Source organism: Fundulus heteroclitus, chromosome 6, assembly GCF_011125445.2.
Source record: "Fundulus heteroclitus isolate FHET01 chromosome 6, MU-UCD_Fhet_4.1, whole genome shotgun sequence".
Lineage (NCBI taxonomy): Eukaryota > Metazoa > Chordata > Actinopteri > Cyprinodontiformes > Fundulidae > Fundulus > Fundulus heteroclitus.
Window position 1 is genome coordinate 25,139,994 of NC_046366.1, and position 24,635 is coordinate 25,164,628.

Sequence of the window (24,635 nt, forward strand, 5' to 3'; positions counted from 1 at the left end):
GTTTTGGTCGTGTTTATCAACTGATTTGTGCTTATTTCTTTTACGTATTTCTCCATTTCAGCCCTACGTGAATATACATCTCATAAGCACCAAGCCTCGACACAAGTAAAAAGGAAACATTATACAAATCATGATAAATGCTTTTAAAAATTTAATTAAATTAATCATAGCGGGTTAATGATATTTGAATTACGCAGTAAAGTGAGACTGAAGATGAGCCACTTGATGCAGATCGCTACTGTGAGAAATCAGAGGAACTCACAGAAACAGATTCTCCATGATGTATGTGTAGTCGTCACAGCTGCTGTCTGGGAGGTAGCAGGCCGCAAACACGATGATGGCGTTCAGACCTTCACCATAATAACCTGACAGAGAGGGGAAAAAACACACATTAGTCTGCTCTTTTTGGTTCATTGCAATCCCATTAGTGTTATTTCGGTTGTTTTGTTGTGATAGTGTTTTCAGTCAAACCAGTTCAAATAGACTTTTTTCTTTTTGCTTGTTATTTCTGTCTTTATTTAATAAATCAGTTTGGACTCTGCTGTGATCTGGATGCAGTTTCATCGTAAAATTCTTAGGGAATGAAGGAACATGTCACGAACTTGGCACAAACTGTGTTTCTTCCATCCAGAATCAGTCAGATTCAGAATTTAACCTGGAATCAGAAATTCCTGTGAATAATACTCAGTCAGGAATAAAATTATTATAATCTTTTATTTATTAAATTTAGCTCTAATTTTTCTTGTTCCTTTGTGTTTAGTTGTGGTGAGAGCTCAAGAACAGTCTTGCCTTTTTTTTGTCTAGAAAATACTGGCCTTCTAAATCTTTTTAAATGTGACAACAGCACCCCCTGCTGTTTGATCTGTACCTGCGTTCAGTAGCACGACAAACTATTAATAAACCACTGAAGAAGTACAAAACTTAATGTAACTGAAGTTTGTCCTTAATATTAATGGCTTGATATTACTTTTTGCCGTATGAGGTTGAAAGCTAGTTTAAAGTTGACGACAGGTACGAGTCGGGCTAAAGCCATTTATATTGTTGTTAATATTGAAAGGTTAAAACAATGTGGCAGTGTTGAATCCTGTGACCTGAAATCACCATCTTTTAATTTTGTTGGACCTCTGTTTCTTTTGTTTTCTACTTTTTTTATGTTAATTAAATCTTCATCTTTACTACGATCCTCCAGGTGTCGTTCCTGCATTCGGGTGCCAGAAAAGTGGGATATATTAGGCTGCAGGTGAACATTTTACCCTCAAAGTCATTTTGTTAGAAACAGGAAAAACAAACAAGCATAAACGGGTTTGGAAAAGTTAAAATGGCAATTGCTAGTTCGCCGGATTAAAACCTCTCTGTAAATGCAGTTCTTGTGGGGTGTTGCCAATCTGCAGCTGTCAGTATCTATCAAACCTGGTTCAACACAGGAGAACATGGACAATGGGGCAACAGGGTCATACGTGGAACTGGGCTCATTGATGCAGGTGGCGAGTGAAGCCTGACGCCATGTGGTCCGATTTAACAGAGCCGCTGTAGCTGAGACAGCTAAAGAAATGAATGCTGATTTTGATAAGGTTTTAGAATATGCAGATTTCTGTGAGTGTCACGATCCCCAGGTGTTTATCTTATTATTAGTTTATGTTCATGAGGATCGAGGATCTTTTTGTTTTTCACCTTTTTAGTATTGTTTTCTGTTCTTTCCTTCTTCGTTTTCTGTCATTGAGTATTCTGTGCATTACGGACTTAGTTTACTTTAGTTTCTTTTAGATCTTTGTTTTCCACCTGTCTTCCTTTCAGTTAGTAGTTAGTTTATTTTTAGAGTCTGTTTATTCATTTTGGTTTTTGTATTCTTGTTAGGTTTTGTTTTCCTCCTGGTACTTCATTACACTCCCTCTGCTCATCACCCTCATTTCAGTCACCTGATGCTTGTCTCCTTAACTACTTCCACCTGGTCTCCTGCTCTCTTTTCTGTTCCTTCCTCTCACCCTTTTGCAGATCCTCTCAGGTTATCCCATTCTGACTTGCATTTGTTTCCTCGTCCTTCTCGCCGCCCGCCCTGTCTGTAAGTTTTGCTGTTTTATTCTTAATAAACCACCTTTTCCCTCATCATACGACTCTCAATCTCTTGCCTGCACTTTGATCCACCTACAAACATTACATGCATGACAGTGAAGCATTTTGGAGAAACAAAAACTGGACAGTTCATAAAGGCCCTGCTTTTCAGTGGAGTCCCTGGCTCAACAGGTCAGGGTATTTTTTGGCAACAAAAGCAAGACCAACATATTATAAGGCAGACAGACATCGTGTTGGGCTTGCTTTGTGTTTATTTATTTAGGTGCTGCTGCTCTGCCTCATCTAAAGCTGTCCTTTATTAACTCTAATGCATTAGACATTTTAGCGAACCTCCATGGGTGACCACCCGCAGGTAAGGTCTGATGATCTGCATGTCGATCCGTTGCTCCTGATCGCCGATTATCACTGTTCGCCACAGACGACCAGAGGAGTCTCTCTCCTCCTCACCTTCGCCTGGAAGACGTTTGGCTGTGGCCACAGGAGTGTCGTCTAAAAATAAAAAATAAAAGAGCAAAACAAGTGTTTAGCAGTCATCTACGTCTACCCTACCATTTATTCAGCCAGTAAACAGTTTCAATAGTTTGCGTCAGTGTGAAACATTATTAAAAACAGCTTTCAATACGTTATATTCTAGTAGTAAAATTCAAATATTGCAGTTTTTTTCTTTGTATTTATGTAATGTATGTTAACTTTAAATATTTTTAATAGACAACAGTTACCCTGAACAAGGTTTTATAATGAATGATTAAAAATATAAATAATTCATATTCTTTTTGCCTCCTAAGAAGACAATAATCATGCCTCCAGAGTTAAATACTTCCTGGTTTCTTTCTCATGTTGCTACGCCTGCCATTTTCCCCTACATGCTGCCACCAGTTCTTCCAGCTTTTTCTCTCATCAAGTTCAACTGTGTCTCTTGCAGTTTGGGGTTTAAATTGTCGCCCTTCTCTCTATCTTGTAATTTCTGCACTTTTAGTCAGAGGTGACTAGAGTAGCCAAAAAGTGTACTGAAGTAAGAGTAGCATTACTTCAACATATTACACAAGTTAAAGTAAAAAGTTATCAGCCAAGAAATTACTCCAAGTAAGAGTAAAATAGTATTCAGTAAGAAAGATACTCAAGTACTGAGTAACTAATAACAGCTGATGATCTAATGTTTAAAAGTTATGTGATTGGACAGACAAACATGTAAGGTTATGTGCAAATAATGGTATATTAAAGACAAACGATGCACTAAAGACCCTAAAGGCAAAATAAACACTTTTCTAAATCTATATATTTTTCTCAACATTAAACTAGAAAGCAATATACTGTTAATATCTATACAGTATGTTAGAACAGTGCAAAGTACTTCTAATAACAATATCTACTGTTTACTGTACGTTCATTTGACCACTAAATATCTCAATGAGCTCAGCAGATAGAAAATAACATTAAAATAACAAAGCTTGTGTACAAATAAGAAGTTTCACTTTAACATAAACTCTAGGTTTTTGTCTCTCTTGTGCATTTTTGGTTAAAACAGGTATATTCTTTATTCACAAAGTTACTCGCAGTATATAGAGTAGTGATATGTGTGTAATAATACGACTCAAGTGAAAGTAAAAAGTACAGTGCAGTATAACTACTCCAAAAAGTATATTTTGCTCAAAGGTTACTCAAGTAAATGTAACTGAGCAAATGTAACAAGTTACTACCCTTCTCTGCTTTTAGTTGCAATTAATGATTATTATAGATATTATTTTATTTCAGCATGTCTTCTTCATTTCAGGCCCTTCATTAAGACAACTCATAATGATGATGAACTTTGAAGGTGTCCCTACGTGTGAATGTTGTGTCAAAGAACAAACTTGGGGGGTGTTGGGGTGGAGGCTATTACTCACTGATTTATTTACAACCATATTTTGAGTACAGGGAATATTTTTAAGTTCAGACTTTTGAACAATTTGCTTGAAATTGACACATTTGAGCTGGTTTACCTTAACTTGTGTATTGATGGTAAATTTTTATGAATTAAAATCCTCCTGGGGTTGCATATTGGGCCAGCTCTGAGGATGAGGTATCTCTCAGATCTTGTCAGGTCTTTGATGGATCCAATGGATTAATTTATGGATTCGTTCCTATTTGTGAAGACACTTTATCTTTAGATCTTCGTTTGTCCACCTTCCTTAATTTTAAGGACAAGGCGCAACAAGATGTCGCAGGGCTGGACAAAAAATGAGCGAAAGATTTTTCAAAGCTCAAAGAAAATCTTTAAAATCTTTAAAGTACCTTTAGAAAGGCTAAAAAACTACTGATCAGGTACACCTAGAGATTTTCCTTAGGTGTTCTTTATTTAACAAATATGCGTCTCCTGCCCCAAACCATCTCATTGCTAAACATCTATATCAGTTGCATCCAATCACAGTCCTCAACACCAGGTTTCCTAGATGTTTGAGATGTTTTCAGCTTGAATCAAATAAATGATTTCACAACTTTTGCAAAAGTTATTGACATGTTGAGGAGGTAATCAGCTGTGTTAGAACATAGAACATCTCCACGATGTAGGGCACCAACGCTTGAGAACTAGCGTTGGACAGCCTTAAGCTGATTGTTTCTTTGCTCTGACCTTCCCACTCCAGCTCATTGCCATTGTTCAGGAACTCAAGTGAGTCGGTCTCATCTGGAGTCTCAATGTCGTCAACATTGATGTCCAGGTCGTCGGGTGTTTCCAGGAAGTCGTCAGAGAGAACAGAGCCCTCGCTCTGATCCAGGGACAGGTTCATGTCGGGGGCCACCAGTGTGCGCCGCTTTCTCTGGTTCTTTGACTCGCCGACATTCAGACTGGTGGGAGGATCTGCGACAGTAGGCAGATGTAAGTTTACAGCTTATCAGAATCACAATCAGGATTATAAATACTTTAATATGATGTCCTATCCAAATCTAGGTATTTATTACACTTACTGCATCTGTTGTCTGTCAGACCACATGAGTCGACATCTCCATCCTCTGGCAGTGGCCTGCACGGCACAATAAAAATTAATTGAAATACCTAAATATTTCCCTGCAACTGCTTTGATGCAATTCTGTTTTTTTCTCTTTAAAACAAATAAAATAGTAGAAATACTCTCACTGTTGACTCTTTATCTATAGTTCTCTGAGTCAGTGACACAGTCTTGTAATGTCTTTTGTCTAAGAAAGCAACGGCAGTAATTACCAACTCCCCTCAAGTACTTATTGTGTGCACACTTTTAAGCTCAATGTGTGGGAGAAACGAGGATTGGATTACAGCAGATTGCATCTTTACTGCATCAACATGTTGACTCAGTCAAAGACATCAACTCAGGGATTCATTTACAGTCAAGCACACCCTAAACACGGCATGTACGGGCTAGCTGCTGGAGTTGTGAGAGCGTTGGATGTTTGAGGGTGTGTCATTGCCTTGCAAACGTATTGCTACCCCTTTTATATTTTTCACATTTTGTCTCATTACAAGCACAAACGTTAATGTATAGACCTGGGTTTGATATAAAATGATATCCCAAAAAAGTCAGAAGAACTCCAGTTTGTGGTTTGCCAGAAATAGGAGGGCAGCAAACATGTGGATGACGTTGTTCTGGTCAGATGAGACCAAAATGAAACTTTTTAGCCCCCATGTTCAACACTTTTTGTGAAAGAAAACCAACACTGCAGATCAGCCTGAAAATAGCATTTGGATTATGAAACACTACGGTGGCAGCAGGAGGCTGTCGCAATGGTTTTCTTGAGCAGACCCAATAGGTTATAGAAGATGGATGGAGTGACGTTTCAATTTTTAGCAGCAACTCTAAAGATACAGCCAGAGGCACGATGTAATGGTTTAAATCAAAGTATAACCATGTGTAGCAATGTCCCTGTCAAAGTCAAAATCTAAAAATAACTGCGAGTAGCAAGAATTTGGTAACTTTCCGTCCAATCTGACCAAGCTAGAGCTATTTTGCAAGGAAGGATGAACAAAATGTTTTGCCTCTGAACGCACAAAGCTAGACATACTGCAAAATACTGAAACTGTGTCTGCATTGATAAAAGTCAAAGTGATTTTACAAAGTATTCCTACTAATTAGGGGGACCCCGAAGGCAATTGGTTGGCATCAAATTTATTTAGCAGTGTCATGGTGAAAGGGGCTAAATACACAAGCAATTTGAAAAAGTATAATTTAAAACATGAATTGATGAAATCTATAATGGTTACTGCTTAGGAAAATAAAAGCAATTCAGGGACCTCTTTAGTTATATTTTCATTGTTTCAATACATTTGTTCATAACTCTGACAGTACCCATGTATATATAATCACATACAATAAAGACTAAGATGAGGAGGCAGGGAAAAAAATACTTCTTTGTATAACTGAAGTAAATATGAATAAAATCTAAAACAAACAAATGTTTCGACTGCTGGTCCCTATTACGTATTTAATTCCTTTCTGTGCTCTGCCAGCTGCTATTTTTTCCCCCTGACATGATACAGTCTACCCATGTAATGACTGCATAACGAAAAAAACACACCTGCTACCCCTCAGCATCTGACAGGCACACACGTGACTAATTTTCCATCTCGACCCAACCTGTTTGTATCAAGCTGCACACTAATCTGGCAAACTGCAAGCAGAAACTCTAAACCTTCCTGTCACGTATAGTATAAATAAATCAACTTCCTCTAATTATTTCAATTTCCACATTCCCAGAACTACAAGACGAGGAGCAGCAACCATCATTCAGTCTGATTTATTAATTAGTCCCAGGCCAAAATAATAACTACAATTCTTTTGAACATTTAACCCTTAGTTTCCCTCATCCAAACTGAAAAGCAATAAAACCTCTTCTGTTTGTTGTTTTGTATCGCCAACCAGGCCCTTCCTTTTATTTCTTAGATCAGTTCTCAGACTTCTTATCTGATTTAGTGTTAAACACTGACAAGGTTATTACAGCAGGGGATTTTAACATTCATGTTGACGCTGAATGTGATAACCTAAACGTAGCCTTTAATACTATCCTAGATTCAATTGGTTTTGCTCAAAATATACATAAACCGACGCACTCTTGCCTTCATACTTTGGACCTTGTACTGACATATGGCATTGATTGCGAAGAATTAACAGTATTTCCTCACAACCCTTTCATGTCTGACCGGTTTTATTAACCTTTGGGTTTATTTTAACTGAGTTCTCCACCCCCAAAAGAAGGTTTGGTTATATTAGATCTTTATAAGAGTCTGTTCCCCTTTTAATTTCCTCAGTATCACAGAAATGCCCTGCAGATAGCAGCAATGTTGTTTCTTCCTCTTCACAAATTGACGCCTTTGTTGACGGTGTTACTTTCTTGTTGTGTTTTGAATTAGACAATGTAGCTCCCTTGAAAAACAAGGTGATTATTTCCAGGAAGCTGGCTCCCTGGTTTAATCTAGAGTGGCTTTCTTTTCAAGCACAACATTAGGAAATTGGAGAGAAAATAGTGCTCTACACATCTACAGGAATCCTACCTAATCTGGGAAAAAAAAGTCTACTGTTGTATAAAAAGACCCTTCGCAGAGTTGGAGCAGCATATTTTCATCATTAATAGAGGAGGATAAAAATAATCACAGGTTTCTCCTTAGTACAGTTGTGAAACTGTACTAAATTCAGAGTCGGAGCTCTGTTGATCCATTCCCTCAGCTCTCAGCAGTAATGACTTTATGGAAATCTTCATAAATATTTTCTATGAAAAATGAAAGTACCTCAGAGTTCTGTCCTTGGGACTACTATTGGGCCTACTTCCGATTGGTAAAATTATGAGACAGTGTGGGATTAATTTCAACTGTTATGCCAATGACAATGGATAAAGCTATATTTATCCATAAATCTTGATGAATCCACGCAATTAATTTGACTACAGACATGTCTTGATGACATCTGGATGACACCTGGATGACTTTAAATTTATGATTGTAAATTCTGACGAGACAGAAGTTGTATCTTTGGAACAGAGTCTTTAAAAACTAAACTTCTTAATTAGTCACTTAATCTGGATAGCATTAAATTGGCTTTTGGTAATAAAGTAAAAAAGCTTGGTGCTATTTTTGACCAAGACATGTCATTTAAATCCCATATTAAACAGGTTTCCAGAGTTTCCTTTTTTCACCTTCTGAATATCGCCAAAATTAGAAACATTCTGTCCAGGGTTGATGCTGGAAAAACTAGTCCATGCATTTGTTACTTCAAGGCTGGACTATTGTACTTCTTTGCTATCAGGAAGTCCACAAAATGCAGTTCAAAGTGTTCAGCTGATCCAAAATGCTGTAGCAAGAGTTCTGATGAAAATCAACAAGAGGGATAATTTTTCCCCATTTTAGCTTCCCTTCATTGGCTTCCTGTTAAATCAATAGAATTTAAAATTCTCCTTCTCACGTGTGAAGCCCTTAATAATCAAGCTGCATTATATGTCAGAGCTCTGATTACCCTGTATGTTCCTAACAGAGCACTTCACTCTCAGACTGCAGAATGGAAGGCAGATCTTTTAGTTGTCAGGTTCCTCTCCTTTTCCGTGAGGCAGACACCCTGTCTACTTTTAAGACTTGACTTAAAACGTTCCTTTTTGACAAACCGTATAGTTAGAGCCGCTTAGGTTACCCTGAGCTATCTCTGTAGTTATGTTGCTATTGGCTTAGGCTGCTGGAGGACATCAAGGTCTAATTTTCTCATTCTGCTGAGTTCTCCTACTGCTCTCCAATTTGCATTCTTTGTTGTTATTTCAACTTTTAATTTTTTGTTCTCTGTCTTGTTTCTCTTCATAGTATGTACACCTGGTCATTCTGTTAGCTGCGACATCATCCAGGAAAGACAGCCCATCTAACACTACCCTATAACATAGAAAGGATTCCTGGATCAATGTGTGCTTCTGTGCTTTCTGTGTCTCTGTTCTGTCTTCTCTAACCCCCAGTCGGTCGAGGCAGATGACCGTTCACACTGAGCCTGGTTCTGCTGGAGGTTTTCCTTCCTGTTAAAGGGAACTTTTCCACTCTACTGTCACTTCACGCACGCTCAGTATGAGGGATTGCTGCAAAGCCATCAACCATGCAGACAACTGTCCACTGTGGCTCTACGCTCTTTCAGGAGGAGTGAATGCTGCTTGTCGGGACATGTTGCAATCTGCTGGGTTTCCTTAGAGAGGAAACTTTTTGACTAATCTGTCTGGATGATTTGATTAAATTTGACTTTGTAAAGTTCCTTGGGATGACGTGTTGTGAATTAGCGCTATATAAATAAAATTGAAAGTTGAAATTGAAAGCTTAGTCAAGTACCTGGGGAAGTCCTCGTCCTGCCACTCGTCCTTGACCTCCATGCTGTCCATGCGTAAAGTGGCTTCTGCTGTACCCATCCTGTGGCAGGAAGGATGGGCTTCAGCTTGCTTTGAATGACAGAAAGGTAGATAACTTATTAAGGGAGAGCGACAGTTTGGTAAAATACTGCTATAACACATCATGTTTAAACCAGCTGTGAACTCCTAAGATTTATCCAAGACACAGGTTCAAAATTCAGGAACACCGCCCTTACAAGGCCAGAAAAGGTTCTGGCTCCTGTGAAGGCATGCCAACCTGATGACTTTAAATTAGGGGTCTTCAACTCTGGTCCTCAGAATACACTGTTCCGCTTAGTTTAAATGTGTCTCTGCTTCTCCTGAATCAAAAGGGACCCCTTTTAAAATCTTTAAAAACCGTTTCTTTAAACTTTCACTAGCTTAAAGCCCCATTACTTAAAACGACATCACAGATGACTAAATCACCTCATACAGAACGAACATTAAGACATACACTTAAAGGCAGTTTGAAGCTCATCAACAGCCTGTTAAATAAAGTGTGGCAACATCTGTATAAAGTTGGACTATAGCTGTACACATTTTATTTCCAATGTTTTTCAAAAATACTGCCTTAGGTTACTCCCTTTAGAATCTTGAAAAAGCCTTCAGCAAAAACACACTTTGGTTGAAAGGTAGATTTTAAGTCCTCCTAAAGCCCAGTTAATCAACCCAACAATACAGCTTATCGCAAATACCTGAATCACCTCATCTGAGGTTAAAGGGCAACTCATCCCTGTACCAGAGCCTCTGTCTGCCCACATTTAATATTTGAAAAATGTGCCTAAAGTAGGCGCCCACTGTACTAGGGAATGTGCGAGGGATAAGGTCATGGGCGTGGTCTACGCTACTAGAAGAAAGTCAATTAATGCTAAATAAACTAACTGAATGCTAAACTAATAAATCACTAAACTGAAAATCAATAGAAAGATTGCAAAGCTCACTTTTTTCAACTCCAACTCCCTACAAAGGCAGGTATGAGACAGAGCTGTTTTTATTCCCCACAGCAGTAGCGCTACTGACTTAAATTTTTAGGAGTAATGCCACGATGTCGTTTGAGCCAATACTCATACTAATTGAAATTCAAATGCAGTACACCCATTTAATATGAGAAGGGTGCCACACAGACGGTTTTAGACACAAATGTGCAGTCAATTTTCAAAATAATGACCAGGATATATAGGTAGCACTATAAGACATCCATGTACACAGTTTATTAGGGGGGCGGGCGGGGGTGTCAATTTGGGGGTGAGTTGCCCTTTAAATTCAGACCTATGCTGAGCTACCTGCTGAACCTTTATCTGTAAAGAGGAGAAAGCTAATTTCAACCGTCTTGTGTTAGAGTTCTTGTTCTCTTTGTCATGACCCGTATTTTAGGTATACTTATAGGTGAGGGAACTTGGATGGATCAGTAAAATCACCACGACTGACGTGAGCAGCAAAAACCCAGAGGAGCTGATTCTCATCTCTACCTTTTTACACTTGGAATTGCTTCTGTGATTCTGAATGTTACGGGCCTAAAGCAGGCATGTCCAAAGTGTGGCCAGGGGGCGATTTGTGGCCCGGTACTGATTTTGGGTGGCTACCCAACAACATTTCCAGAAAGATTTGTTCCACCAGTGCAGGTTACTGATGAAGATGGAAGATTTTAGTTTTTAATTCGTGCAGAATTATTACAGAAATGTTAAAATCTACTGAAAATGTTAAGTACAACACAAAGTATGCATCTTTTAATAAACGCACTTTTGACATTCTCTTCAGTTTTATAGTACCGTCTATCTGATGACATTTAGTTACTCAAATGCAGACTTTGGTGCATTAAAATCTGCTTTGAATTCAGTTGTTGAAATTGGTTAATTACAGCAAGTGTTTTCAAAGAACAACAAACCCAAATACTGTTCTGATATTGCTAGACCAGTTTATTATCGTTAAAGAGTCAAATTAAATAATTCAAACTAATTAGCAAACTTGATGACCATCTTTTAATACAGCAAATGAGCAAAACCCTGTTTTTAAATTTTGGATCTACAATAATTTACACATTCGTCTCCTACAAAAAAAATATGACTAATTTATTTATTTAAAATTATCAGATTTTGACAGCACTCCCCCAACAGAATGCATTCAGAAGCACTTTTGTAAGCCTTCTTCAAGCCCATAATTATAAATCTTTTAAACAGAAGTGATGAAAAGTGTAATGTGCATAAAAAGCACACACATTTTAGTTAGGGGCTTTTTTAATTTTTATTTCTAGGCATGTCTTGCCCAGACTTTTTTTCAGACCTTAAAACAGCTTAAGCATGCTCAACATGTCATTCTCTAACACATTTCTAATGACTTTACAGGAAAGCTGCCATCGTGTGGATGCATAACACCCAATCCAAATGGATTTTTGACCCCAGCATCCCCAGGGAAGGAGACTAAAATAAAACACTGATTTGCTCATACAGCAGCCATTCCCTGCAGGGAACACAGTCAGCTCGTGTGTGCATCCACGTAACCAAAGTGAAGGTCTCCATATATAGCATTAAACATTAAAATTGATTCATTGCTGCCTTACATACAAGTATCAGTCAAGCTAAGTAGCACAAACCCATAAAAGCAGTTTTCCTATACCAATAAATCTCTGTCCCGACCTGGGTTTATTTAACAGACATCACCACAGCCCATTAGTGCATAGGGATGGAACTGATTTGATACAGATAGGCTATTTTTGTAAAGAATGAAAAAAAGAGAAAGAAGGAGGAAAAAGTGGGGTAAAAGACACATGCTCTGTGCCTCCAGGCTCCTGACGCTGCTGTGCTGGGATCGGGGAATCGAGGTCGACTGTTTAAACCCGAAAGCAAGTTGCGATGTGTTTTGCAAACCTCGTACAACATTTGGTCATCTCCATTTTAATAAAGGCTCCCAAGGCTAAACTTGTACTCATAGGAACAGACACAGATCCTCACCGAGCAGTTTGCTAGTCAGTGCAAAATGTCACTTTCAAAGCCTTGCCTGTTCATTCAGTAAACATCTGAGGCAAAAAGTAACAATGCAGCAGCGTTTGTCTGGTGAGGATTTGTGTCCAGATGGCAGGGCTGCCTTTGCCTTTGTGCCAACCGGAATATGAAATATATGAAAGGCAAACTCTATCAGAAGACAGGGATTACAGGTTTTTTTTTCCCCTCACAGGTTCTCTCCCTTTGAAAATCAGTAAAGCAGGGGAGTTCCCACTTGAGAAAGCTATATTTGAGCTGAGCTTGTAGCTTGAAAGGCATTTGTTGGCCCATTGAGGATTAGAGATAACCCAGATGTAGTGATTGATCACAAGCTCTGTCTTTAACCATAGGCAAGAAGGGAGCGATGTTAGGGCCAAAAAAACTTCAGAAGTCCTCTGCAGCGTTTAGTGTCCCTACAAAATAAACAACAATAAAGATCGAAAGCAGATTTTAGTAATACTTTATTTTATTGTTATCAGCTCAGCTAAATTGCTTTATGACGAGACCACCTCTGTAGTTTGATTAATAATAATTCAAAACGCTCATCGACAGATTTAGCTTTGAAGCTAGCCCCTTTTCTATTGTGAGTTTGGTTGAAGCTTTAAAAAAATAAACAGGTAAAGTCATTTAAAAAAAAAAACTAAAATATAACCTAGTGATCTTAACAAAAACATGACCAGACCTTATGATGTTACTGTAGGTGACCTTTCATCACCTTGTTGGTTTGTGTTTAAAACCAACAAAATTTAAAGCAAAAGTCCTTGATTTTGCTTTAAATTTGATTTTGCTTTAAAAAGTTTGGGGAAGCTTTGCATTAAAGCTTTGTTTAAAAAGTAAAGTTGAAAACGGCCCTCTGTCACGATCTCCAGGTTTGGGTTCTGATTTTCTTTTGCGTATGTATTTTTGACTATTTCTTTGTTGTCATGTTCCCTTGGTTCTGCTTTTTTCAGGTATTTCCTAATTCTTATTACTAATAGGGGTTTGAGTTTTTTGGTTTCTTTCTGTTTCGGATTTGTTCCTGTTTATATTTTCTGGTTGCTAATTCATACATTTAATTCATGCATCTGTGAATTATGTTCTTAGTTCATTCTTTGCACATTTTGTATTACATCTGTTCCTCACCTGCATTTCCCTTCAGTTCCTGTTCATAACTTTTACAATCCTCAAGACGGCCCAACTGAATCAGAAATGGGACGGACAAGCCTTTTAAGAACTAGCTGCGTTGTTTCTTTGTTGTTTGCATTAAACTGGTGCATTACGTTTGTCTATCTTTATGTTAAGCTGGGCAAGATTCATAGTTTTTCCTCCATACACCTTGAACGTGTGCTCAGTATTGCTTAGAAAAGTTGCCAGCCCCATACGTGATTGAAAAGGAGACTCTCCGCCCATCCAAAGCCCAAAATAAGGAGAAACCAGCAACACCTGATAGTGTAAGAGGGACTTTTGGAAAACAGAATTGCTGTTAGAGCAAAAACTCCCCTGTGTCTAAAGCTGAGAGAGACGAAAGCGACAACTACATGAGCAGACATGCAGGTTGGATTTTTGAAGTGTAAGAGAGCCGACGTCTAATCCAGTAAGATCTCTTTTGGTTGGTGGGAGCTTAAAGGGGACCAATCAAGGCCGGTTCCCATCTTGGTTTCATCTTTCCTTTTTTCTTTCCTCTTATTTTAAAGTTAGATGTTTTAACTAAGAACTAGGTCATAATTACTTTCTTTAGGCTACAGAAACAGACTAGCAAATTATTTTCCTCCAGTTTACCAGAACCTCATAAACTTACCTTAATCCCTATATTTTATTCAGATCAATTAGTTTTGATCCTGTATTTCTCTGAAGTTATAAAACTTCCCCTTTTTATCTTTGCTTGAACAATCAGTAGAGAGTAGCTATTTCTAAGGAAGAAGTGACCTTGACTTCTTGATTTCATTATTAGCTTGCATTGAGAATTATAATGTTTAATCATTTCTTTAAATCTTTATGATTATTCTAAACAAACTTTATATGCTGAGAAAAACACAAAATTCTCCTGATTCTTCCTGCAGTGTTTTATAAAAGTAGCTTCCTGATGAGGTAGGATTTATCTTTGAAACTGATGTTGACTTATGAAATTTAACTGCGATTAATATGGTTTATTGGTGCTACAAATGGTTTAGATTCATGTCACTATTGAGATCGGAGAGTCTATCCTTAAGGGGGCATCCTTGACACATTAAAGATCATATTTGACAAACTGGCCAAGTCCCACACAAAATAAATCTCCCCGCAGGGAGACTGTTTTATCCGGTTGCAATCAGAAAAATAAAAACTGTGCTAAACACTCACATTATGTAATGACGTAGTTCTCCTCAGCGGGTTCTTCCTTTCTTCAAATGTCCCTCCTTACAGCAGCTGACTGAGGGTCATCACTGTTTACCTCTTCAGGTGATGCTCTCCGGTTTCTAGGGAAGCTGCACAGTTCCTGTTGCTTGCTGATGCTGCCGATGGAGGCAAGTCGTGTCTTCCTGTGGAGAGAAGATTGATCAGGACAGTCTCGAAATGGCATCGCTGTGCCCTCATCTTTTATACAGCTGGATCCTGGACTGACTTCTGGTCTAAAGATTATAACAACTCTTCGTTTCTAACATGTAGTACGATAAAAAAAAAAAAAAAACATCATCTTTTTTCTCTATTCCTGCTATTTGCGTCTGTTCCACTCTGCTGAATCCCCCCGTCCCCTCCTCATCATCCTCCACCCACTAACACCAAAGCCCCCCGGGCTCTAATCCTTTCGGATGATGTCAGTCGTATTGGAGCGGTGCTCTGTTAGTTATGTAATCCCAGCTGCCTACCTTTTTTTCTTTTGTTTCTGTCAGGCTCTCCGTGGTCAGGATCACCTGTTTTCCTCCAGGTTAGTCCATTGTGTCCATCAATAAAATGACTTTTCATCCTCTTCCGAACTGTAAAACACGGTTCCTTGTATTTCAGCCTTGTTCCCTGGCAACAGCATCTTCCTCCCTCACGCACAGCCTCCTTCTCTCTCCTGCTTTTTTCTCACGGTCTATCATAGCCTCTCTCCCGCTTTGCACGAAACTCCTCCTCCATATGAACTCACCTCCTTTCCTCTTGCTCTTTGCCTGTGACGCTGTCCCCACCTCCCCTTCCTCTCTTTCTCTCCTGCCTTCCCCACAGCTGCTCTGAGCTCTGTGCAATGACAGTAAACACACGGTAGCATTTCGCCCACATTGACCGTGTTTTCCCTGCAAAAACTGCCACAGTTTCTCTCTCCACTCAATGTTGGAGAAAAATCTGCATTTCTGGGATCTTCACTTGTTTTGCTATCCAGCACTATACCCAAAAATATGTTTTGTGATTACTCAGGATATAAATGCATCTTTGCTGGTTCCAACCATAGTCTAAATAGGTCAAGAATGGTGGAAGAGCCGAGTATACCATAAAACTTTGTGAAACCTGGATATCATTAGATGGCTGTTAAAACCAAACGGATTATATCCTAAGGCATGTTTTGGCTCCACAGAGCTTTTCTAGAAATCAGGGTAATTTTCCAGTGTTTCGGGGGCATTATTTATCCACATTTCTTCTGTTTACTGGGGTAAGAACAGATGACCAGAGTAGAAATGTTCTCTATTAACAGGCTCAGTAAGGAGGCAGCATTTTTTTTTATTTAACCTGAACTGTTGGGCGGGGTTTTGTGGACAAAGAGGGCTGCACATTTCAGATAGTTTGCCTTTTTCAGTCTTAGATTCTCGTCTATGTCTGGTTTGCATTTGTCCACATCTTGTATTTTCTGTTAACTTTATTGGTAATAGGTTTTAAGACAAGAGTACTGAGGGAGTAAATCATCCCATGAATGCATAATTCTAAACTCTTATTACTAGGTTTAAATAAATAAAATAAAATAAAAACTTTCAGTACAGAACAGATTCCTGTTATTTATAGATACTGGGATTATTCTGCAGTCATTGGATGCATCAGACAGGAAGCTGATGACAGGTAGCCGGTGGACTGCTTGGTTTCATCGTGTGGAAACAATCATCTCATCCTGAATGTGAATAAAACAAGGGAAATGATTGTAGTTTCAGGAGAAACAGGAATGAGTCTAAACTATTACCACAATTCACAGACTGAACTGGAGACGCCTCTGTGAAGTTATCCACATGAAGGAACAGAGCAGACTGGACTTATTGTGGTAATTGTCCTGTACTTATACTTATATGCACTTCATCAAGTCTGAGGACCCCAAAGCGCTTTACACCACAGTAAGTCATTCAGCCGTTCATACACACATTCACACGCTGATGATGGTTAGGTACATTGTAGTCACAGACTGACAGACGCAGGGTTGTCATACCAATGGTGCCACCGGGTCCTCTGACCACCAACAGCAGGCAAGGTGGGTAAAGTGTTCTTGAGGAAGCTTAGGTCCTCCAGTATTTGCAGAAAGATGCGGCATATCTTCAATAAGTCTGTTGTAGAGGGTGTGGTCTCTTCTGCCATCATCTGCTGGGGTAGCAGCATCAGCGCAATTGACTTCAGAAAGCTCAAAAAGCTTATAAAGAAGGCTGCCTCTGCTCTGTGGACTCATCTAGAACCTCTAGAGATGATTTTACTAAGAAGGATTCTTCATAAAATGAAGAACAGTCTGTCGTACAACAACAAGTATCTTCAGTCAAAGGCTTCTCCAGAGCCGCTGTAGGACAGACGGATGCAGGACATCCCTCCTTCCAGCAGCCGTCAGCATCTACAACAACTCTTTGATGAAACACGTATAATATGAGTTACGAAAACATAAAATTGTGTCGGTGAAAAACCTTTAAATTTTGTTACAGTTATATTTTTCTAAGAAGTTTGTTGTGACTTTAAGTTTTAAAACAATTTCAGACTTTTTTTAAAGTAATTTAAGTTTTAAAATCTCACCACCGTGAGAGAATCATTGCCTGTACTTGATGAAAATCATCAAGTTCTCTCATTCTCCTGCCAACAACCATCAGCATCTACAACAACTCTTTGAAGAAACCCATTTAATATGAGTTACAAAAGCATAAGATTTCCCTTTGGAATTAATTAAAGAATTTTTGAATTGAATTGAACCATTGAATACATTTGGCCATGCCATTGCAACCAAACTACATTTCATAGTACCTTTATCGACCCCCCCCCCCCTCCTCCCCCCCCCCCAAAAAAAATAAGAAAAATATCTTATCAAAATTGTTCTTGAGAAATCTGTTTATGCTCCAGTGATCACAGTTAAAGAGTACAAGACAACATCACGTCCCATATTTGCTATGGTTGTTATCTTAACAACCTGTCCCATCAGCAGATATGTAGACATCCAGTACAATAGATGGAGGAGGTGCAATGACTAACGCTTAACAGTAGATGGCGCTAAAAGGTAACGATAAAGATTGAACACCTCTGTAGCCTTCTACCAGATGAGTGCCTTAATAAGAGGGACATCAGCTCTATTCAAGCAGTTAAATAAATCCCACAATCCCATAAATCCCCATGGTTCAATTGTCGTTGAAACATTAATGCAAGATAACAGCAACAGCAACATGAAAGGTGGCTTGATATGACACACTTCTGGAACAAAAAAGACTCCCTGTTTTCAGTCATGATGATGAAAAACGTTTACTTAAAAAAAAATACCAGTAAAGGATTAGCAGTTGGTGATGGCACATGTAGAAATATCAGAACCAACTTTAATGATCTTACCTTTCTGAAACAATCTACCATCAGATCTGAGGGGAAGTCAGGTTTGTGTGAAATAAAAATGGTAGGGCTAGTCTTTGTAAAACACACAGAGACTGAAACTTAAAAACTTAACATGTAATTTCTTATACACAGACCCAGTTGTGTCTAAAACGTTAATGAAGACCCTGCACAGCCCCTGTTTTACCAGCAGAGGATTTTCCAGGCAGCAAAAGGAAAGCTTAGCAGTAGCGACAAAAGAATAGATGACGGCTCAAAGCCAAATATTTCCAAAATCCATTCTCTCGACATTAGACATGCCTAAATTTCAAAGAAGAAATTATATATTTGACCTTTAACTCATCAGAAATTATCATTTGTCTTTGAATCTTCACAGACATAATGGCAAAAAAACTGTCTTTAGATTATTTTTAATAAAACATTAAACCTGAAAAAAGATTTGGTTCTCTCAGAAAGATATTAACTCTTTCAGTGGCATATCTCTTGTTTCTCATAACATTACTATTTTAGTGAGTTTACAGTTCTGGTTGGAGCGCAGCCCAGTCCAACCCCTCTGAAACAAGGACAGTTCAAGGAAGGAAGGACAATAGGTTGAAAGGATTAAATGACACAAGGTAGGAAAGAAGGAAGGACACAAGGCAGAAGGGAAAGAAAACAGAATAAGAGAAGGAAGGATGGAAGGAACCAAGGACAAATGGAAGTAAAGAACGAAAGAAAGGACAGATGGAAGGATTGTATAGAGCAAGAAGGTGAGAAGAAAAAGGATGGCTACAAATAAGGAGGGAAGGAAGGACATAAAGCAAAGAAGAATATAAAGGAAGGATGGACATAGAGGGAAGAAAGAATGACGGGGAACAAGGAAAGACATAAGAAAGGGAGAAATTAAGGAAGGACACACAGAGGAATCTATACAAGGCACAAGGAAGAGCACAAATAGCAATGGATGGACACAAAGCAGAAGACCTAAACATTTAGACAATAAAATCAGATTTAATTATCAGATTTTACATTTAAACAGTAAAATCTGAGGGAACCCAGTTTTAATTAAAATTAAGCTGAAGTCTTCCTAAAGCTCTGACCTGAACCAGATACGCTTAAAAACCGGGTCCATCCTATAAAAATAGGAATTGCCAAATATTCAGTCAGAATTATGCCAAAGCTGTCCTGATGGTAGCAAAAACCTTTGCAATTTGCAATGGGATATTTATCAAAATATTAGAGGGTGTATATGTATATATTTGAGCCCGTATATTTATATAATTTTTACTGTGTTTGGGTTAGAAAACAATGAATCCAAACATAATTAAACATAACAAAATGAATTAAAGTGTATTCAAACCCCTGCACAAAACCAGTTTCAGCGGTTCAAATAATTAAACAATAGCTCAAAATATAAGACTAAGAGGTTTCCTGTCTTAACAGGGTTTTGATTTTATGGCAATATGGTTTCTATTGGTGACTGAAACTCTGTGTTCACAGTCAAATTATCCAGAAACAAAGCTTTTTAACATGACTTGTCAACATTAATGTGCTAATTTAACAAAATATAACAAACTCAAAGTAGCACCTGCGATGCTGCCATGGTATAAGGCAAAAGAGGATGTTCTGCTTGAGTGGCGTGTCTATTTTCTGAAGGTAAACCCGGCCGCAAACGACAAGCAACTGGCGCCAGCCATCAACCCCCCCAACGCCACCCAACCCTCTGACTGATCTGCAATTATGTCAAGAGGGGAAAATAGTGTCCCTTTGAAAAGTGTTCTTAATCAAACCCAATTAATTCCGCTCCTTTCCCTTATTATTTCCACCGTGGACCATGCCCCGCTAGTCAGCCTGTTAACTAGAGCCCGGGCCCCAGCAAAGGTCAGGCTTGGTCAACCAAGATAACATCGTAATGCATGTAATTAATTACTAGCTGGAGTGTCAGGAGCATATTCTGGGTGCTGCTACACTAAGCTTTCATTTTGCTTGATATTAACTGATTCATCCTCTCAGATTGTTCTGCAAGATGCTAAACGAAAAATGGTATTTGCTTAGTGAGCATTGATTTTAATCAAAACTTTAAACTCTGTGGTGGAGATGTTCGGGTGTCTGAATCGCTTACTGATTAAAAAGCTCTGATGTACTTTGATTTTAGTGAACCAGAAATTAAGATTAGTCGAGCGACAACGTCTCTTCTACCAGGGAGTCAGGTGAGTAGCATAAATATAACTCATCAGAATTAGAATCAGAATCAGACATACTTTAATATTCCCAGGGGGAAATTACTTTTGTTTGTTTTGTGTATATATATATATTTACAACATTCCACACAAGGTAATATGATATATACATATATATAGTCAATATATATATATATATATATATATATATATATATATATATATATATATATATATATATATATATATATATATATATACCTATATATAACTATAAATCCAACACAAGGCTAAGGATAAACGTAGTAAAACAGATGAAAAAAAACAAGACTTTAAAAAACAAAATCACAAATGCCATGACACCGTTCAGCGAAAACTTTTTGGTGAATGACTCCAAGTTAAATTTGTTCTGGGGATCATGAGGAACGTGTGAAAAGCAGTTTTACTTCCTTTAGCCAGTTTTCCATGTGACCAAATGATCTCCATGTTTGTTTGTTTGTTTGTGCTGTTTCCTTGCTGCTTATTGGGATCCATAAGACTCGCCTTCTTTAGTTCGCTCATCAGTGCTGATTATTTGTTTGGAAGGAGTTTTCCTCGTCAGGTTTTTTGTTTAGTTTTCTTATTTTCTGTTAGACATTTCCTTGGGTTTTCATGCACTTCTAATCAGTTTCATTCATGTTTATTATCCTCTGTCCTTCTCTGTCACTCGGCAGTCCAGCTCATTCGCCTGTGTCAGCTCATAATCACTCATGTCACTCACCTGTTTTCCTCCTTGCTTCAGCTACGGTTTGTCATTGTCTCTATTCTGTTTCCGTCCAAGCCGGTTTTTGTCCGTCCTTCATGCCTTATTCTCATTGTTTCTACCCTATAAGTTACTTTGTCTTTATTTTTACTAAAATTGTCAACCTGCAATGCTGCTCATGCCTGACTGTCTGCATTCGGAGTCCAATTTCAGAATCAAAACTGGGCAATATCAAGTCACAGAGCAGCACCATATACTGCAGTTTTACTGGATTCCCATTCAAAACTTTTAGTAAAAAATTACTTTTATCACTAGAGAAACATCTCTAAATTGAGGGCAATAATATCCAGATCAGACCTGGAGATGATTATCCATGCTTTTATTTCCTCTCGTTAAGATAATTGTACTTCTTTTTTTTATTTATTTTAACCAATCAGCGGTCACTCGTCTCCAGAGCGCTGCAGCGAGGCAGGAACAAACAGAAGGGTTCACATCACGGTTTTATCTTCTTCACATTGGCTACCTGTAATATTTAGAATTGATTACAAAATTTTTAGTTTTGACTTTTAGAGCTTTTAATGGACAGGTCCCCCAATACATCTCAGACCTTTTAATCCATTACTCTTTTGGCCGCACTCTCAAGTCCTCTCAGTCCCTAAGACCGGGTTTCAAACTGGAGGAGACCTGTCCGTCCACGCTGTGGCCCCCAGACTGTTGAATGCTCTGCCTCTGTTTCTCCATGCGACCGACTTTGTTGAATCCTTTAAAAAGCAGCTGAAGACACTTTTATTAGCGTTTACTTAAATGTACACATTTCTGATTTTATCCTTGTAAGCTGTTCCTGTAATTTTTCTATTTGCTATTTATTACACTCTGTAAAGCACTTTGTTATGTCTGTTATGTTATGTCTGTGAAAGGTGCTATATATACAGTATATGAGGTTTACTTACTTACTTACTAAAATGAGAATATTCATGTACTTTATATCATCACATATAAGATAGGAAAAGGAGCAAGGACACATTTTCTTTTCAAATTATCAATTTTTGAAGATTATTATACAGAAAATGAAGTTAACCTGAAGTTAATCTGATAATTACATCTTTATTGACTGATAAAAGCTTGAATACAATTATTGTACAGCAGGATATATTCAATCCGATGAAGTAAACCGAGACCATAAGCAACACCGCAATGACCTGAGTTCCTTGTAAATCTTGATACATTTTAATGGAAGAATATTCCTAATGCTAAATTTACCTAAACTGTGTCCTTTATTAAAATGAAACAGCAGATAATAAGGGGACGCTCTTTGGCAAAAAAAAGCTCCAGCAGAATTATTTGAATTAAATTTAGAAATAAAGTTTGTTACCAACGTTAAATTCCTAATGCCTTGAATCATTGATAAGGTAACAGGAGAGTAAAATATCATCAAATACAAAAGAGATTAATAATATTTTATCATGTAAAGGGTGAAAGATTGGGTGTTGGGGAAATTCCCTACACTAGTGGTAGGGTTATAACCTGATGAAGAGTGTTTTGCTATAATAACCAATAATGACTGATAATCAGCAGAGTATCAAAAGTATACCAACTTAAGATTCCACATGTCACTATGTATGTTTTACTGGATTTTCTTTTGTCATGTTTGGTAGTTTCAGAATAGCACCAAAATGCAGAGAATAACTTGGGAAGAGCATAGTGAAGGTTTGATTATTTAATCAGAAACCTGACAGGACATGAAGCACAGGCAGAACAAGGGGAACCAGCAATGAACAATGATAAAAAGCCCAGATCTAAAAACTCAAAGATGGCTTTCCAGGATGCTTCCAAGCCAGATATTTGTCTGAAGTAATGTTCTCAACTTTTTATGCCTTGCTGACGAACCGTATAAGTAGTGGGCTGCTTATTAAATAATTGATCTAATCAATTAGAAGTTATGTAATTGCACGTAATGTAATTGTGTTTTATCAAATAAGAATATTTGGCACAACAACATGCTTTTCAGTTCATTATTTTTTCTTATAACCAGACAGTAGATGAGGGAAATTTTACTATCCAGGACTTAAAGTGAGTCAAGTATTCTTCTGTCTAATGTTTTGGTAGTTTGAGCTGCCGTTGTGTCTGTTTATTGCTATAACGTACTTCTAGAGTTGTTATATTGCATAAAAATGTACCCGAAGAGTTGTGTTGAAAATGGAGCTGTTTTGTTTTAAGGCCTTTCACAAATGAAATTTAAGTAATTTCCCTCTGGGATTATTAAAGTATGTCTGATTCTGATTCTGATGATTTCACAGACGTCTAAGAAGTTGTGCCAATTATTGGGGATAAAAAGCACACAAACTTGTTATTAGCAGGAAAAGTTAACAAAAAACATGTCCATTTACCTAATGCACGTATCATCTAATAAAATAGTTTTTGCATGATAGTACCAAAGTCAAATCACCTCTTGCACTTATTCGTTTTCAAATAAGGATTAACCGCATTATTTATTTTTCTGTCCCCTTTAAAAAGGCAATGCCCTCTCTTTAATTTAAACAACACGGTTCCAAAAATATTTTAAAGCCGTGAATTCATTTTGCCTTTAAAACACATGAATAAGGAGTGCACTTTAAGTGTTCAGATGCCAAAAAAGACTCCCCTCCCTAAAATAAAGAGAGACATTTGAGCCACACAGGCTACCAGAGGGCAATTAGGGCTTAGCCCTGGTGGCCTCTGCAGCCTAGCAGACTGGGCCCCCTGACACCCCCGGTTGGGCCTGATGGAGTGGAGCTTCATCTGCCTAACGGCCTGGCAAGGCTCCATAGGTCTGAATGAACCCAACCGGCCCCCATCAGACCAGCTCCCTCTGTCGTAGCTTACATTGGCCTATTGTCAACTCGTGCTCATTAACAGCACAAAGTCACTTTAAAGCTTCATTAATGGATGTGTGGAAAGAAGACAAAGTGCCTTCACAGACGCTCTCTGTAAATATATGAAGTGCTTTGGAGGTATTTAGAAAATGAAAGCCTCTGAGGAAGGTACGGAACAATAGTAATAATAATTATAAAACTAACAATGATTTTTTTTTTTCATGTGCAAGTTAATCTTATTTCTCTGGCTTTAAAGTCTGGGTCAGTTGTGTTGATTCTCAATTTTTTCTTTAGGTTGTCATCATATACAGTGATGTCAAAGTATGTTACACCATGTGCTTAAACGTTTTAAAGAGGATCTATGAAACAAGTCCATAGACACTTTACTTTTATTTTACAAAAAAGAGATGAGCTTGAATGAATCCATTTTATTCGGCTAGACAAACAGCGCTTTGCAAAGCGTGAAAAGCGTGTATAAAAAATCCAGTGACGTGATACGACTGTTTCACATCAGTTCCTTTGAGTTGTGGGTCCACCGTCACCAAAAAAGATTTCTACTTTCACGTCTGATTGGAATGATATAAAAAAAAAATAACATTTATTTTGTGTTACCTGGTTCATGTTGGATGTTACCAGTCTGCCAATCCAGAATTGATCTACTAGATCTGCAGCTGTTGATGCGCCCCAATGCACTCAGAAATATTCAATGTAGAAGGCAAGGTAAGTTTGTTTGTGCAGCACATTTCGGCAACAACACAATTCAAAATCCTTTTTGCAC

General features: G+C 38.1%; 1 protein-coding gene across 2 annotated transcripts in view; it reads right to left on the reverse strand.

The window, feature by feature from the left end:
• atcayb (ATCAY kinesin light chain interacting caytaxin b) overlaps positions 1–24,635 on the reverse strand; it is an 86,705-nt gene that overhangs the window by 8,430 nt on the left and 53,640 nt on the right. Inside the window, exons 1-6 of one of the 2 annotated variants that reach the window (XM_036138411.1) lie at positions 14,718–15,221; positions 9,365–9,471; positions 5,014–5,069; positions 4,679–4,906; positions 2,401–2,559; positions 263–365 (exon numbers count right to left, since the gene is read on the reverse strand). In XM_036138411.1, the coding sequence (XP_035994304.1) occupies positions 263–365; positions 2,401–2,559; positions 4,679–4,906; positions 5,014–5,069; positions 9,365–9,441 (623 nt within the window). In that variant the 5' untranslated portion in view covers positions 9,442–9,471; positions 14,718–15,221. Of the gene's footprint in view, positions 1–262; positions 366–2,400; positions 2,560–4,678; positions 4,907–5,013; positions 5,070–9,364; positions 9,472–14,717; positions 15,222–24,635 lie in introns of those variants that run through there. The other variant, XM_021319976.2, reaches the window with a different exon arrangement.